Source organism: Sphaeramia orbicularis, chromosome 14 (genome assembly GCF_902148855.1).
Source record: "Sphaeramia orbicularis chromosome 14, fSphaOr1.1, whole genome shotgun sequence".
NCBI lineage: Eukaryota > Metazoa > Chordata > Actinopteri > Kurtiformes > Apogonidae > Sphaeramia > Sphaeramia orbicularis.
Window position 1 is genome coordinate 27,352,585 of NC_043970.1, and position 14,620 is coordinate 27,367,204.

The window sequence follows — 14,620 nt, forward strand, 5'->3', positions numbered from 1 at the left end:
ACCAACACAGTCAGTTAGAAATAGAGCTAACATCAATAACCAGTTCCCAGAACAAAACAAACTGCAAGACAAATCTTACACGTCGCTGCTTTCAAAGTTGTTTTGATCTAAATTTATAGTAATGCAATTGTTATTCTTTTTTATTTGGAGAAAATAAAAGGTTTTAAGCCAAGATGCAAACATCCATGAGTCAGGAACACTCAAGTTCATGTCAAGTCCCAAGTTATTTTGTTATTCCCTTAAGTCAGCATTTGTGGTTCAAGTTTACACCTCTGCTCATCAGTTTAATACATGCTGAGGAAAATAAGTGAGAAATTGACAGCAAAGACGCTGTTGGGGGTATGGACATTCAGGGGTCACAGCTCGCTCTGTCATTTATGACGGCCTGCAGTCTTGGCCACACCAGCTGGTTTTCAACCAGTCAATGCCTGTAATGACCTTTAATCACACGCTCACAGGCAGAGAGCACCATTACCAGCACAATTTCTAATCAACGTATGGGGCAGGAACAGCTGGACACTGGTTTGACCACAATCATTACGATAAATCAGAGAGGTACTAAAAACCTTTGCAGGTTCCAGGTAGCAATGGCATCTTCAGTGAAATTCCCTAGTGTTATTTCTATTTATTAACAACAAACAACAAAGCAAATTCTTTATTAGAAACATGTCATAATTCTTGATAGGTAGTGGGTTTTCTGTGATTTCAAAGGATAACCAGGATATAACAAAAAGAAAGGATATAACAGAAGATAAATATGGCACTGAATAAAAAAAATCATGTTTATTTGTGACATTGTGACTCAGTTAGAAGCAGGATAATAGAGTTTTTTTTTTTTTTTTTTTTTTTATGATTCTGCAGAAGTTTCTCTGAGCTCTACCAGAAAGCAATCAAGGATGCAGAGTGTAAACCCGGTGAGGATCAGTCCGGAGAGGCCTGGGTCCTGGATGAGAGGGAAGAAGAGGAGGAGGAGGAGGAAGAGGTGAAGGAGGAAGGCGGAGTCACTGAGGTGGACATCACCAAGGTGCAGGTGGAGGCTGAGGAGGGTGAAGAGCAGTCATGCGATAAAGGCCAAAGTGAAAGGAGCGAAGGTTCGCTCCTGACGCCACCCAGTTTACCTCTATTACGGGCCACATCCCTGCAGGACCAACCGTCCAATCAGAGCCAGGAGGGTTCGGCCTCGCAGCTCACCCGCAGCTACTCTCTGGAGAGACAGCTGTCATACAAGGACACATGTGAAGAGTAAGTGATCGTACCACTGTTACAGCACAGAAACAAGCTCAAGAAAGCAGAGGTTTCCGATTTTCCTGCTTTACCAGGTTGTTAATTGTCTCTGACCCTGAGATGTTATCCTACAAACATTGCCCTGAGGTTGGGAACCACGTAAAAACAATCTAATCTATCGAAGATATATCTAGATATGAAAAAAGAGAGCGAGACCACGAGTTAAAAGGGCTTTGGCTATTAAATCATCCATCACGAACAGCTGAAAATATCCTCAAAGTACAGCTGACACATCACAATTTAATCTCGAAGCCGCTGCGTCACTTTTCCTGCAAAACAACAGACAAGAAAAAAGGACACAAGCAGTGTGTCATTCAGCTTGCAGCAATGGAAAGGCAGGGTATATTAACTAAATGCCATATTTTTTAGAATATGCTTCACATTTGAGACCTATTTAGATGTAAATGTGCAGATGTTTCTTTTCAGCTCTGTGTTAGATAATAGAGTAGTATCCTTTAGCATACGTAAGTTATGAGGATAATTGATTTAAACATTTTCTTTTTAAGGACAGTAAGAGTAGACAACATGTCATATAAATGAAAATAAGAATGCACATTTATATCCATTAATGGCTCCATTAACTGTAATATATTACTGTATCAGTCACAGCATCTGCCATCTATCAAATCTCTAGAAGAAAAGGACAAAACACATAACGTAAGCAAAAAGATATGACAAATAATGTATCTACTCAGCATATTATCGAAGCACACTGGCTGTTTTTGCCTCAGACAACACAAAAGCAGAGAAAATATTCATGACCATAATATTAAACTCACCAAACTGTATTTGCTTTCCACAAAGCAGAACTGAAAATATTGACTGAACCACATCAGATGAAAAATTTTGTGTGGATAATTTTAGCAGACATCAATCAGGCCAAAATCTAAGCAGTCCTGGAGATTACTGCTCCAAGTGCCTTCGTTTTGACCTCTGGATTGGATAAAAATGTCACGAAGCATCAACAGCAGATTTGTTTTGTGTTTTTTTAACCACAGGCACATGTACGACAACGTGGGGGTGAAGGTGGACCGTCATATCTATGAGAACATCGGCGAACTGCGAGACGCCACACCTGATCTCATCCTCGCTGTCAAACCGAAGGTTCCCTTGGAGGACGAGCAGGTGACGAACTGCGACTGAAGAATATGAGTGAGTGGTTTTCCCAAAATGATCAAATCTCCCTCTCTGACGGTGTCGTTTTCTCTTTATCTCTCGTCTCCTTTTAGTTCATGGGTGCTGACTTTGGTGATGACAAAGCCTCAGCCAGCGATGCTTCTCTCTCATCTTCCCGGTTGTCGTGTGTAGACCGAGCTGAAAGAAATTCACGAGCCCTAAGTCTTCATAACTCCATCACTAAGAGTAAGCACAACCCACTATTCCTGACTGAATTTATTAGAGTCAATAATGATGGATACCATGGTATTGAAAAAGGATGATTTCAGCCTGATGCCATGTAAATTAAAAAATAAATGAGGCAAACACAGGGCATGCAGAGTTAATATGACCCTGATCATGGGCTACCAGCAAAGCTCCCAAGCCCGACAACAGCTGACACGGCTCCTCCAGTGATGCCAAAATGGAACAATTACAAATGTTTGCAAATCATCTCCGCCTGATTTAAGCCCCAAATTCCTCTTTCCAAATCTTTCTGCCTTAAACCTCTCTCTTCATTATCCTCTCTCTGCATCCCCTTTGTCCCTGTTCTTTCATCTACGTGCCCCCTATTCCACTAATCTAATATCACCCCTGCTCTGCTGCCACCCCCTGCCAGGGCTGGGATAAAAGGGGGACAGATGGGTGGTGGGAGGGGTGGAGTTTTAGGCAGCCCCAAATCAAGGAACCCCTCTTACACCATCTGCTCTGCCTCCACTGAGACGATGTGAGACTCATCATTTAACCACCACATGAGCACACTTGCTCATCCTCTCATCAAATTCTTCTGATTTTTGTGGGGGCGGTGTTTTAAACCTCTGATTGTTTTACATTTTGTCTATTTGCGAGAAGCCTACATGTCCATTAAAACGATAGTATTCTTTTAAACTGAACTGAGGTGCATTAATATACCGTCAAATATATGAAAAGGGCTTTTCAGTTTAGGAGTTTGAGTTTAATTTGTTTTCTTACAAAAGTAAACTGTATCACAACATATCATTATAAGTAAAGTATTATTGGGCTACAGAGATCATACAAAAACACAGATAATAAACTCCAACTTTAAGTGAACGTAATTGTTTGATACAGACCCCCACTGACATTATGATTTCTCTATTTTTTCAGTGAAATTATAGTAAAACAAATTACAGTTCTTCATCATAGTCGGTCGAAATGTCTGTCAGAAATAATTGAAATGTGATTGTTTTGCTTCTTACTCAGCTTCATATCCAATCTAACTTTGTTTATAAAACACATTAAAAACAGTCCTGTACATAGAAATGAACAGCAATAAATATGTGAAAAAAACAATATCCAATTTACACACAAAAAAACACCGTAATTGCCCACAAAGAATAATAAACAAATCATGTATGAAACTGCAAATGCATACAGATGAGTTTTAAGACAAGCTTTAAAGCCAGGCAGACTCAGGGCAGCCTAACATAAGAGGAGGGGGGGGGGGGGGGACTCATTCCACAGTTTGGAGGCTATGGATGAGAGACCTCAAACCCTCCCTGTCTTTAAGTTTCATCTGAAGTTTTAAGTTGCTTTTGTGCTTTATTTATTCCAAAAACAACAAGGTAAAGTATATTTAGATGTGACAAATAACAATTACCAGTTACACAGAAAGTAAAAAAAAAAAAAAAAAAAAAAAAAAAAACAGAAGAGAGAGAAAAGAAGGAAAATAAACCAACCAAAATGAAAGAAAAAGCACAGAAGCAAAAAAATAAGAACAGAGTGGGTGGATATTTCAAGTTTTAATAGAATTTGCATAAAATAATTCATACTGATAAACATGAAAAGTATAAATTATCCTTTTCTGTTGTGGCATTTTTATTATCAACTAAATTTTGTTCAGAAACTCTGTATAAATGTTTTCTCAAATGCTCAAAAGTATGATTAAATTTATATCCAAACATTTCCCCTTTTCCCTCACTTTTCTGTTCCTGTGTCTGCTGCAGTAAAACAACAGCATCACCTAGTGGTGACTTGTTGTTACAGCTGAACCTGAGTTTGTGGTCATGAAGTCGTACTGCAGTGCTCCACAGCCCTACTGTCCCTGTGTTCTGTGGATCATGTTTATTAGTTGAACATTTTAAGAGACTGTTACAAAGCTTTCCCCGTTTTTCTCAGTTCTCTCAGAGACGACAGACTCGACAGAGGAAGAGTGGCAGTCCATCGCTGACTTGGCCACAGCCTGCCGCAGCATCCTGGAGGCTTTGTCACGAGAAGGTGAGGATCTGATTATGGTTACAGTACATATCACATACCTTGATAACAAAGAAACAAATACTGATATGACATGAAAACAGACACACATCAACTTTTAATTGTAACTTGTTTATGTTAAAACAACTTTACCTCTTTAACCCTTTCATGCATAAATTATGAGAACCTTAATCAAGATTTTTTTTTTCCTGAGTGTTTTTATTCCTCTTTAGGCCTGAAAAAAACCCAATGTGATTGAATTTTTTTTTAATGAACCTGTTTTTCATGGAGTTACAAAAATTGTCCACTCAGCTGGACACCATGCATTTAATTTTTGAAGCAAAGAAACATGCATTTACTGTCATACTGTGTAAAAACTATAGAAAAAATTGTTTTAATGCTGCTAATTTGATGTTTTCTCACATTTTAACATACTATAATAGTAGTTATTATTCACTCAAATAATATGCAAAAAACAACAAAACACAACAGCTAAAAAAAAAAAGAACCTGTTAATTACAGTCTAATAACAATTAGCAATGTATTTACACTAAAATATGTAGCTACAGATCAGGTTTCTCAAGAACTGCAAAGTTCCAGTAATGGTATGAATTGCAGTGTATTATGGGATGGTGCATAAGTGTCCACTGTGTCGGCTGATACACAACTAAAACAACAAAATCCATGAATATACAGGAGAACAGCTGTAGAATAACTGTCCACTGCAGTGACCACTGTGCATAAAAGGGTTAAGAATAGTTTGGTTCTGCCAGGAAACACCTATATGTGGTTAAAAAAAATGCAAAAATATCACAAAAAGGCTATTGTACAGTTTCTTCAGGCAGTAAAATGCAGAAACCCCGACTGCAGTCTAAGATGTTACTTTGCATTTTATACTCAACCATATTAGTATCATATTTGGAGTCTGTTTTATAACAGTGTTTTTATGTAATGTGTCTATGTTTGAGTTTTAGATACTACTAGTAATTCATATTGCATTTTATTTATATTGTATTTTTACATTTTTGCTGTTGCACCAGAACTTTCTTTGTTATTTTTAAAGCATGTTTTTGACTATGATAATAAAGATCTTCTTCTTCATCATCTTCTTCTTCTTCTTCTTCTTCTTCTTCTTCTTCTTCTTCTTCTTCTTCTTCGTCTTCTTCAGACCGCAAAGCTGGAGATGCATCTCAGGCAGGAGCTGACCAGGCAGACGGGAAACTAAGGGACACAAAGGAGAGGTGGGTTGCTATAAAGTCTGCACAGTATGCGCTGGACCACTGGACAGTTCAATATCTCTGCAGTTGGTCTTACTGAGTTCTTTTCGGCCTGAATTACTGCACTTTTTCTTTAACTCAGCTCAATAAGGCCTTTAGTCTTTTATTCTCTCTCGGTTATTTAGATTTTATTGGCTACATCCAACTGTTTGAGTCAATGCGATGGCTTCTTTCCCCATAAAGAAAGCTGCTGAGTCAGAGATGCGCTGGTGTGTCTGCACATGCTCACACATAGACACAGTGTATGAGAAGGTGATGTCTGACTCATTGCCATCACCATCTTTCTCCCTCACCACTTTATTTGCTTTTCTTTTACTTTTTATAGTTCCTTAGTTGCCAGAAGCCAATTGTTAAACCGCTTTAAGGGAGAAGACTCTATCTACGAGTGCACATTAAGTTAAAACAGTGCCTCGGATGCAGATGCTTGGTATGAATAAATTTTGGATTACTGTGCACAATAGGCCATAAATCAAGGTCAATATGAAGCATCTCCACACTTAAATATTCTACTGAGTCAAATGTTCTAAAGAGAATGGTGGATGTTGTTTCATAATGTTGTTATTGCGCTTTTGCTCTCCTCTGCGCTTCACTCTGTGGGGCGTAGTCATTGTGTTTAACTGCAGTCGAAAGAAATGCATCATGGGATAGCTTTACTCAGAATGGGTCTGCTTGTCAGCCGTAGCAATTACTGTAAATTGATCCCTGAGTATTACAGGTTTCATTAAAGGCACAGAGGACGGCGTCTTGAGCTCTTGAGTATGTCAGTTTGATGGACAGCTCCACCAATCAAGCAAATTGCAAAGTGCACTCTGTATCCGATGTACAAGGAGGTGTTTTGAACTGATGATTTCAGCTTGTTTTAGAAAATATATCAAAATATTTCTAATCACACAAGTACTCAATAGAGCGCATACATCCACCAAGAGCCCGCATTCATGTAATTCAGTCAAAGTTTGGGTGTGAAACAAAGATTCCAGGATGTGCCTGTTTTATTGAGCTCCATAATTTAGTGGTTTTAATGGGTTCCTACTCTTCCTACAGATTTAGAACACATAAAACACTTACTTCCACACCTTCACTTTAAGTAATTGTTTAATTTCTTTTGTTGCTTCTTTGTAGTTATTTCACAAATTATTGCAGTAGTTTCTGTGTAATCTTGCCAACAGACAGACAGAGAAATGAAGGTGACCTATTCAGAACAGGTAGAAATATAGCAGATTCCAGGGAACATACTCATCCTGCTGTCCTTATTTAGAAACTAAATCAGGTAAACTGTATACAGTTTGTTAATCCTTTTCCCAATTCTGTATTTCCAAACTATGTATTTGCTATTGACAAAGTGTCACTGCTCCTTTTTGTTGCAGTGACTCTCCAGGCCACCTCGAAGAGAAGGTATCACAGCTGGAGTCCATGCTGAAGAAGCTGCAGGATGACCTGCAAAAGGTGCTATGACTTTAATGAATGCTTCATACATTTTAGATTGTAATATTTATTTTGAGTGAGTGCCACAGGAAAGTGAGGAGGTAGGAAAAAGTCTTTGAATTGTTTATAATATCTCGACGCTTCTGCAGCTGGAGTGAGACGGTTTCTAATGCAGGCCTGTGCAAATCCTCTCATCCACGCTACTCCTTCCAGTGAGAGAAAGTCAGAGCTGACTCATGTAGATATGCAATAAACTCAAAAGTATTCACAAAAGGGATGTAAATAAAAGCTGCTGTACTGTAAGTCATATTTAAATGTGAAAGCACTGCTATATTTATATATAAAACACAAGCCCATTGCATTAATGTTATTATTTGGCGTTATTTGTTAGACACTACATATAGTTTGATAGTGGAAGTGAAAGATGTTTTCATATTTTTATCAGCCTTATATCATACTGTACATATTTTTTTTGTATTTTTAAATACCATGTAAATCCCATTATTTCTTTACTGTGCCTTATGCGCCTATAAAAACAGAAACAGTAATTAATTACACTTACACAATATATCTGTTACACAGTAAAACGCCTGCAGCAATTCCTGCTGTTCACTATAAAACACCACCTCTGATACTGTAATGAAACTTTAACTACAGCCTTCACATTATTTTTATTTATTGTTGTGCCTACTTGTTCAGTTTTTTGTTATGACTTGACATTTTTTCACATTAATTCAACTTTATCAGTTTTATTTGCACTTCACATAATCTCACTAAATATCACCAAAAGATGATGAATCCGTTTCACTTAAACACCTGTGTGCTTGTGCAGGTAGTTCACAGTTGCCCATAAAGTTGGAATGCTTTTGTTTTCAGACACATTCCTCCTTTTTTTCCTATTCATACATCAGTAATCACCTTTGACCAGGTACAATGATTACATACTGAGTCCCAGTTAGAGTTTAATTTTCAAGAATAAATTATATTGTCACAATCAATTTATGAGAAGAAGTGCAAATATTTTATTCCAACTTTATGGGTAACAGTGTATATTAATGTGGCAACGTTTTTAATTTCAGATATTAAAACAGCCCCAGCAGATGGTTACCATGTTATTTTCTTTTCCATGCAGATGTCAAAGGTTGTGTGTCTGTCATATTCCTCTCCAGTTCTGTTGAAAGTTTTCTGTTTTTCCGTCTTTAATTGGCACCATCTAATGATGTTTTTCAATTATGAATGAATTGTTTAAACATATAATATGTAACATTTCCGCATTAAAATATTCCTATATATTTGGTTGACTTGTGTACTTCAAATGTTTCCAACAATGTTCGAATTAAGAGAAATCTATCATTTTATTTAATGTAATAGCCCATTTCATTTTGTCGCCCTTTTCATGTCATTGGCGAATATTTCATTAGAATGAAATGACATAATGTGAATATATGTCACTAAACGTAATGTGAATAAAACTTTAATATATTAACTCGTGTGTAAACATGATTTCTGCCTGAGACACATTAGATAGATTCTTGGCAATGATGGTGAAAACAACTTAATGATCGCATGCTACTTCACAGTATCATCTCCTACCGCATCTTTCACTATTGTTTTTGTTGAGAGACTTCTAGAAGCATTATTTCAATACTGTACGTTTAACTTTGCGAATGTCAAGAATAGTACAAATGCAAGCAAATGTTCATTATCTTTACCTGAAAGTGGTTAAGCACATGAGTTTAATTGTTTATTTTTTTTTGTAAAATCAGCAATAAATTTAGGAAGAATTTAATTCAGCACTGTTTGGTATCCTGATTTGTTCATCTTTCCTGCACTGTGATGTTTGTCTACACTGTTTATGTTGTTTTTCCTCACGCTCGATGTCCACTGTAGTCCCCTAAAGCCTCAGCTCTACCTGTCACTGTCCTCCTGTTCCTGCCACAGCGATCTGAGAGACAGCTTTTGTTTTGTTTTGTGCCGATGTCTTTCAGGAGAAGGAGGACAAGGCGGTGCTGCAGGCCGAGGTGCAGAGCCTCCGGCAGAACAACCAGCGGCTGCAGGAGGAGTCACAGAGCACAGTGGCCCGCCTCATCAAAGTCACCGAGCTGCTGTGTAACGTCAACAAGCCCTGTTAGCTCCGTCACACACAAACAAATCTGTGGAAACATGCAAAACGTACAACGTCCTTGTACACCGAGTTTGTTTATACATATTTGCAAAAGTAGACACACACACACACACACACACCCTCTTCAGTCTGTGTACGACCACAGCTTCGATACAAATCCTTGGACCTGCCTCTCGGTGAAGGAGTATGCAAATAAACACACAAAAATACAAGAAAAGACCTTCTAAACATCACATAGACTGACCAATGCGCAGTTATCAGGCTGCTGAGTTGGTATGCTATGCCAGAGTGCTTACCTTAGTGAGTGTATGATAATGTAAGTCTGTGAATGTGTGTGTGTACGCTGTGTGTGTATGTATGTATGTGTGCATCTCTTACTGTACCTTGCTTCAAATACTTGACAAGCTGGGCTGAATAGCACTTGCATAAAAAGTGGCAATGAAGACTGAGAGACACTGTATAGCATGTTTGGTGGTGTCTTATCTGAAATGACCAAAAGTATATATACACACACACACACACACACACACACACACACACACATACACATATATATGACCAATAATATATGTGAAAAGTACATAGTATTGCTATCCCTCTGCCAGACCTGTAGTTCTGTAGTTGCAATGAGTGTGGTTCTGCCTGATAGTGTGGAAGGCCTCAAAATTACACACAAAAACAAAACAACAAAAAAAAGGAACATGACACTGACGAGCCTTTAGGCAGCCGTCTATTTCTACAAAAGATGTAATGATGCTAACTGACTGGCCTCAGAGCAAGGTCTGTTGCAGAACATCCTCCTCTTCATGTCTAAGCAGTACTGTATTTAAGAAATTGGGACTTTTTAGGGAGAGGGGATATAAGAAAGGGATGTAAACTGGAAGAAATGAAAAAAAAAAGTGCACGCTTTTCCTCCTGGGAGTTGAGTTGAAGGGATACTAAATAGGGTTATACCTCTCCTGAAGACACAGACAATGGCAGGAAAGAACTGCTTCGGCTTCCTTTCATGATTGCCTGTAGCTGTTTTCTTCTAACCTCACTATTGTAGCAGCCATACTGTAGATCTTCTGCTGGCCTGAACCACAAAATGCCAAAAGGCAGCTTTTCTTTCAGCTGGCAAAATAGCTTTAGGTGTCTGAATGAAACACCTTAAACTAATAGTGAAATACAGAATATCGTATTCAACATGTTTTGTGTTCAGCGGATGTCTACAGTGACTTTTGGGTAATTGTTTAGTATGGCTTATGAGTGGTAGTGGTAAGGACAAATAGGTGAAATCTTACCAGTCCACCCTGATGTGTGTGTTTGTGTGTGTTTCTGTGTTGTTCCTGCACTTTTTTTGTAAACTTGACACTGGACAGGGCACATACTGTACTTTATTTAGCCTGCCCAGGTTATGTCTTGCTCAGCATAACAAGGTGGGTCAAATCTCGTCCCCCCCCGACGCCACCTTACCTCACCTTTTTTGTGTCCAACGCCGATGGCACCAATAATAAGGTGTGTTCAGAGGAGTCGGACTGCTTCTCCTCAGTGCCAACGAAAGCCCGGGCAGCTCTCCTGAATCCCACTGAAACTGAACAGAACTGACTCGAACACAAACTCAGAACTCTGAAAAGAAAAAGAAAAAAAAAAAAAAGGGATGCCAAACATTTGTCAGTCACTCAAACTCTCAAAGCTCCTGTTTCTTGTACAAACTTCCTCTTGTAATTTTATTTTAGAGTCACTGTGAATACCTGGTACCAGCATATTAAGATACAGTATATTCAGATTAAATTATGAATCTAAACTTTATCAGTATGTGAAGATACTGTATGTACAGGTGAACTGTTCCATGTTATTACTTAGTGCATTGGGTTGTGTACGCCCTCCTTTTGCAGGATGATTATGCAGACAAGTGTTACCCGTGGCCATGCAGGCTCCTCGTTTCATCTCGTGTACATGCTGAAGCCTCATGACTTAACAGGGAGAAGATGGTGTAAGAAGACCTGTTTTACTGTGTCTTGTATAGTTATTTAGATTGTAGGAGGCTGGTCAAGCATGAGAATGTGCCAAGCAACTTCCAAGCTCCTCTCTGTATGTGTGTCTGTATAAAAAATGTAACTTATTAATCATGCAAATGTGGATTTTCTTGTAGCTGTGTCAACTGGAGGGAAGCAATGAGAAAAATGTGAAATAGAGCAGAATTGAATGGTGGGTTTGGTTACAAATTTATGCTTTTTTTCCCCCCTTTTTTTCTTTTTGTAGAAAACCAACAGTCATATATGATATGACCCAGCAAAATCTGCAAGTCTTGCTTAGTGTGATGGTTCTTATTATTATTCTAGTATTGAGCTATTTCAGCTTTAGCTCGTACATATTTAAAAAGGTCTTAAAACACCATTAGGTACGCCTTAATGAGCGAATCTCTTCCTTCAGAATGGATGGTCAAAACTGGTCATTCAGGTGTTATGTGAAGGCTTATTTCTCTGACTTTGTGCCTACCTGAACATGTAATGTATGTTACCCTGCTTAGTGATCTCATTTCATTGTTTTTGGTTGCACTCACTGAGGTTTTGTGGCACATGAAGGGTTTCTATTGGACCGTCACAACTTCTTGGTCTTCATCATTCACCGTGTGAGGAAAAAGTGATTGGATGAACAGATATGAATAATAATAGCTGAGTGTTTTTGGTCTCAAATATCTCTGAACGTTTATGGCTCAATGAGTACCAATTGTCAAAAGAAGCAAACCAACAAATATATGATTTTTAAGTGAATTAAAAGGAAAAGGTGCTTAACATGACATGTTGATGCTGAAATTCAGTTCGAATGCTTTTCTTTTCATTTAATCGAATGATGTTTGCAGAGAAAAGAAAAACTACATGTGGCTGAATGGCCTAAAAAGGGACAAAACTGGGGAAAAAAAACTGACATCACAAACTGACCTAATCTGGAAATAATTAAATCCAAACAATCTAAACTAGGTCCCAAGCAAAGTTGACATAGTGACAAATGGCCCAAAAATCTAACCGAGTTAAGACATTTATGTGGCTGACTTCAGGATACAGAAGGACTGTGGGGTTGTTTATTCCTTTCCTTTTGGTTTGTGGAAAAAAATGCCTCCAAATAAAACAAAAAGTTGGAATCAGAAACAAATTAGTCACCCATAGTCCTGTCAGCGGCCACATGGTGTCAAACAGACGAGATAACAGCATTGTAATGGGTTGAGTTAATAAGCAAAGCTTCAAAATGAGATTAGTTTTTAGAATTACTTTCACTTGCAAACATGAAATTACTGATAAAAAGAATAATGGGCTGTTAGTGAATTCTTTTTCATCATTAAAAAAGTATCTGAATATTTAACATGAAACTCTGCAGACGACCTCAGTAACTAGAACAAGATGTGTGATGGAGGGGACGACCGGAGCTCACATCCTGGACTGGATTATGATGAACACAGGAGGTGACAGAGCTGTGAAGTGACAGCTGTGAGCAGCTCAGGAAGAAAAGGGTTTAAAGCTGAACTTCAACAAGATGATATCAGCCAACGTCACTGTGTGATTGGATAAAAAGACCTGAGTCTAAAAGGCTCTAGACAAAGTGGGATGAAAGAAGAAGAAAAATGTATAAACAAGGATTTAATTTCCACATCTGTGGGAGGAGTGTACTGTGGAATAGTGGTTTCAGCTCATAAAACATGAGGTTTAAAGCTGTAAAAGTACAAGTACAGATAGATAGATAGATAGATAGATAGATAGATAGATAGATAGATAGATAGATAGATAGATAGATAGATAGATAGATAGATAGATAGATAGATAGATAGATAGATAGATAGATAGATAGATAGATAGATAGATCCACCTGTTGCTCACAGGTGTACCTAATCAGTTGGCCGTCATATAAGCAGCTCTGGTTCAGTTCCTCTTTTCCAGGTTGTTCTTGCATCATGCCTGACTCCAGCATTTGTTCTTAGTCTGATTTCCTAGTTTGGACTTGGCCTTGTCCTGACAACATCTCCCTGTCTCTGCCCGGTAAACCCACCAGCCTTCTGTCCCTGATTACAAAGTCTGCCTATTTGTTCCCTGGGTTTCGTCTGCCTGTGTCTGTTTGGTTTTTACCATTCTCGGCTTCCCTGAGAACTAGCTCTGACTCCTCTGCTGTTGTCCAAGTCTCCTGTTATTTTGTCGTCCCCTCAAGTCCTCCATCCACTATCTGCACTCAGCCCTGCCTCCAGCCTGCACCTCTGGCCTAAAGGTAGAGTATTCCTGCCATGTGGAAGATTTGGGATTTGAAATCGGCCCTAGCACCTGCTCACCTAAGATCATCCTCATTTCAGTTTGCTTCTGTTGAATTTATAATAAAGAACATTTCTGACTTTTACCTGAGAGTGTTGTGTGTGGGTCCTCAAAATACATTAGGCCTGTTACAGTTACACATTGTTCATTTTTCCTCTGCATTTTCCCTTCTCTTCTCTGATATTGGGGTAAAAGGATATGCAGATTTCAACACTATTCTACCGAGAGCTGTTGAGGAACAGTTACTGGATGCTGGATTTTAAGGTGTAATCATCTGTAAGGCCAGATGTGCATATTTCCCTTTCATTGTGCAGACTTTGTTGTTAAACATACACTACAAACAAAAAGTTAAGGACATTTTTAATTTTTGGGCTATTTTTTTCAGTTGGGATTCTTGCACAGTGCTTTTTCTTTTTTTGCGTGTGAATTGAATTGAAACATTTTTTCAATGACCAGACATAGTTTTATTTACAAATGGCAAAAATGACCAAGAAAAACTGAAATATCCTTAACTTTTTGTTTGTAGTGTACCTGATGCTTATTTGCTGTATCCCATTGCCCTAAAAGGCAGCAATAAAATGCCCAAACATACTTATAATCCACACATCTAACTCCAGTAAACCTCACAGTTCTCACCTAATCAATATATTTAAATCATTAACACTGTGGGTGATAGGATGCAGGGATGTTTTCAGATATCCTCTTTGGTTTGTCATCATGTCACCTGGTTATTTGTAGCAGTGCACCAGGTGTGTATCGGAATGAAAATCTGCAGCTCAGGCCCATGATGAGGAGGATTAAAAACAACTCATCTTCACACAATCAAACAGCATCTAAATCTGATTGTTGCGCTCCATCTGACACACATG

The 14,620-nt window shown here is 38.4% G+C and overlaps 1 protein-coding gene across 6 annotated transcripts in view; it reads left to right on the forward strand.

The window, feature by feature from the left end:
• Positions 1 to 12,256, forward strand: part of sipa1 (signal-induced proliferation-associated 1) — a 44,182-nt gene extending 31,926 nt beyond the window's left edge. For 4 of the 6 annotated variants that reach the window (XM_030153985.1, XM_030153986.1, XM_030153983.1 and 1 more), the window contains 7 exons: positions 862 to 1,242; positions 2,283 to 2,409; positions 2,514 to 2,646; positions 4,576 to 4,674; positions 5,819 to 5,891; positions 7,292 to 7,370; positions 9,338 to 12,256. In XM_030153985.1, coding sequence (XP_030009845.1) covers positions 862 to 1,242; positions 2,283 to 2,409; positions 2,514 to 2,646; positions 4,576 to 4,674; positions 5,819 to 5,891; positions 7,292 to 7,370; positions 9,338 to 9,481 — 1,036 coding nt within the window. In that variant the 3' untranslated portion in view covers positions 9,482 to 12,256. Of the gene's footprint in view, positions 1 to 861; positions 1,243 to 2,282; positions 2,410 to 2,513; positions 2,647 to 4,575; positions 4,675 to 5,818; positions 5,892 to 7,291; positions 9,139 to 9,337 lie in introns of those variants that run through there. The other 2 variants (XM_030153987.1, XM_030153988.1) reach the window with 2 other exon arrangements.
• The last annotated feature ends 2,364 nt before the right edge of the window (positions 12,257 to 14,620 follow it).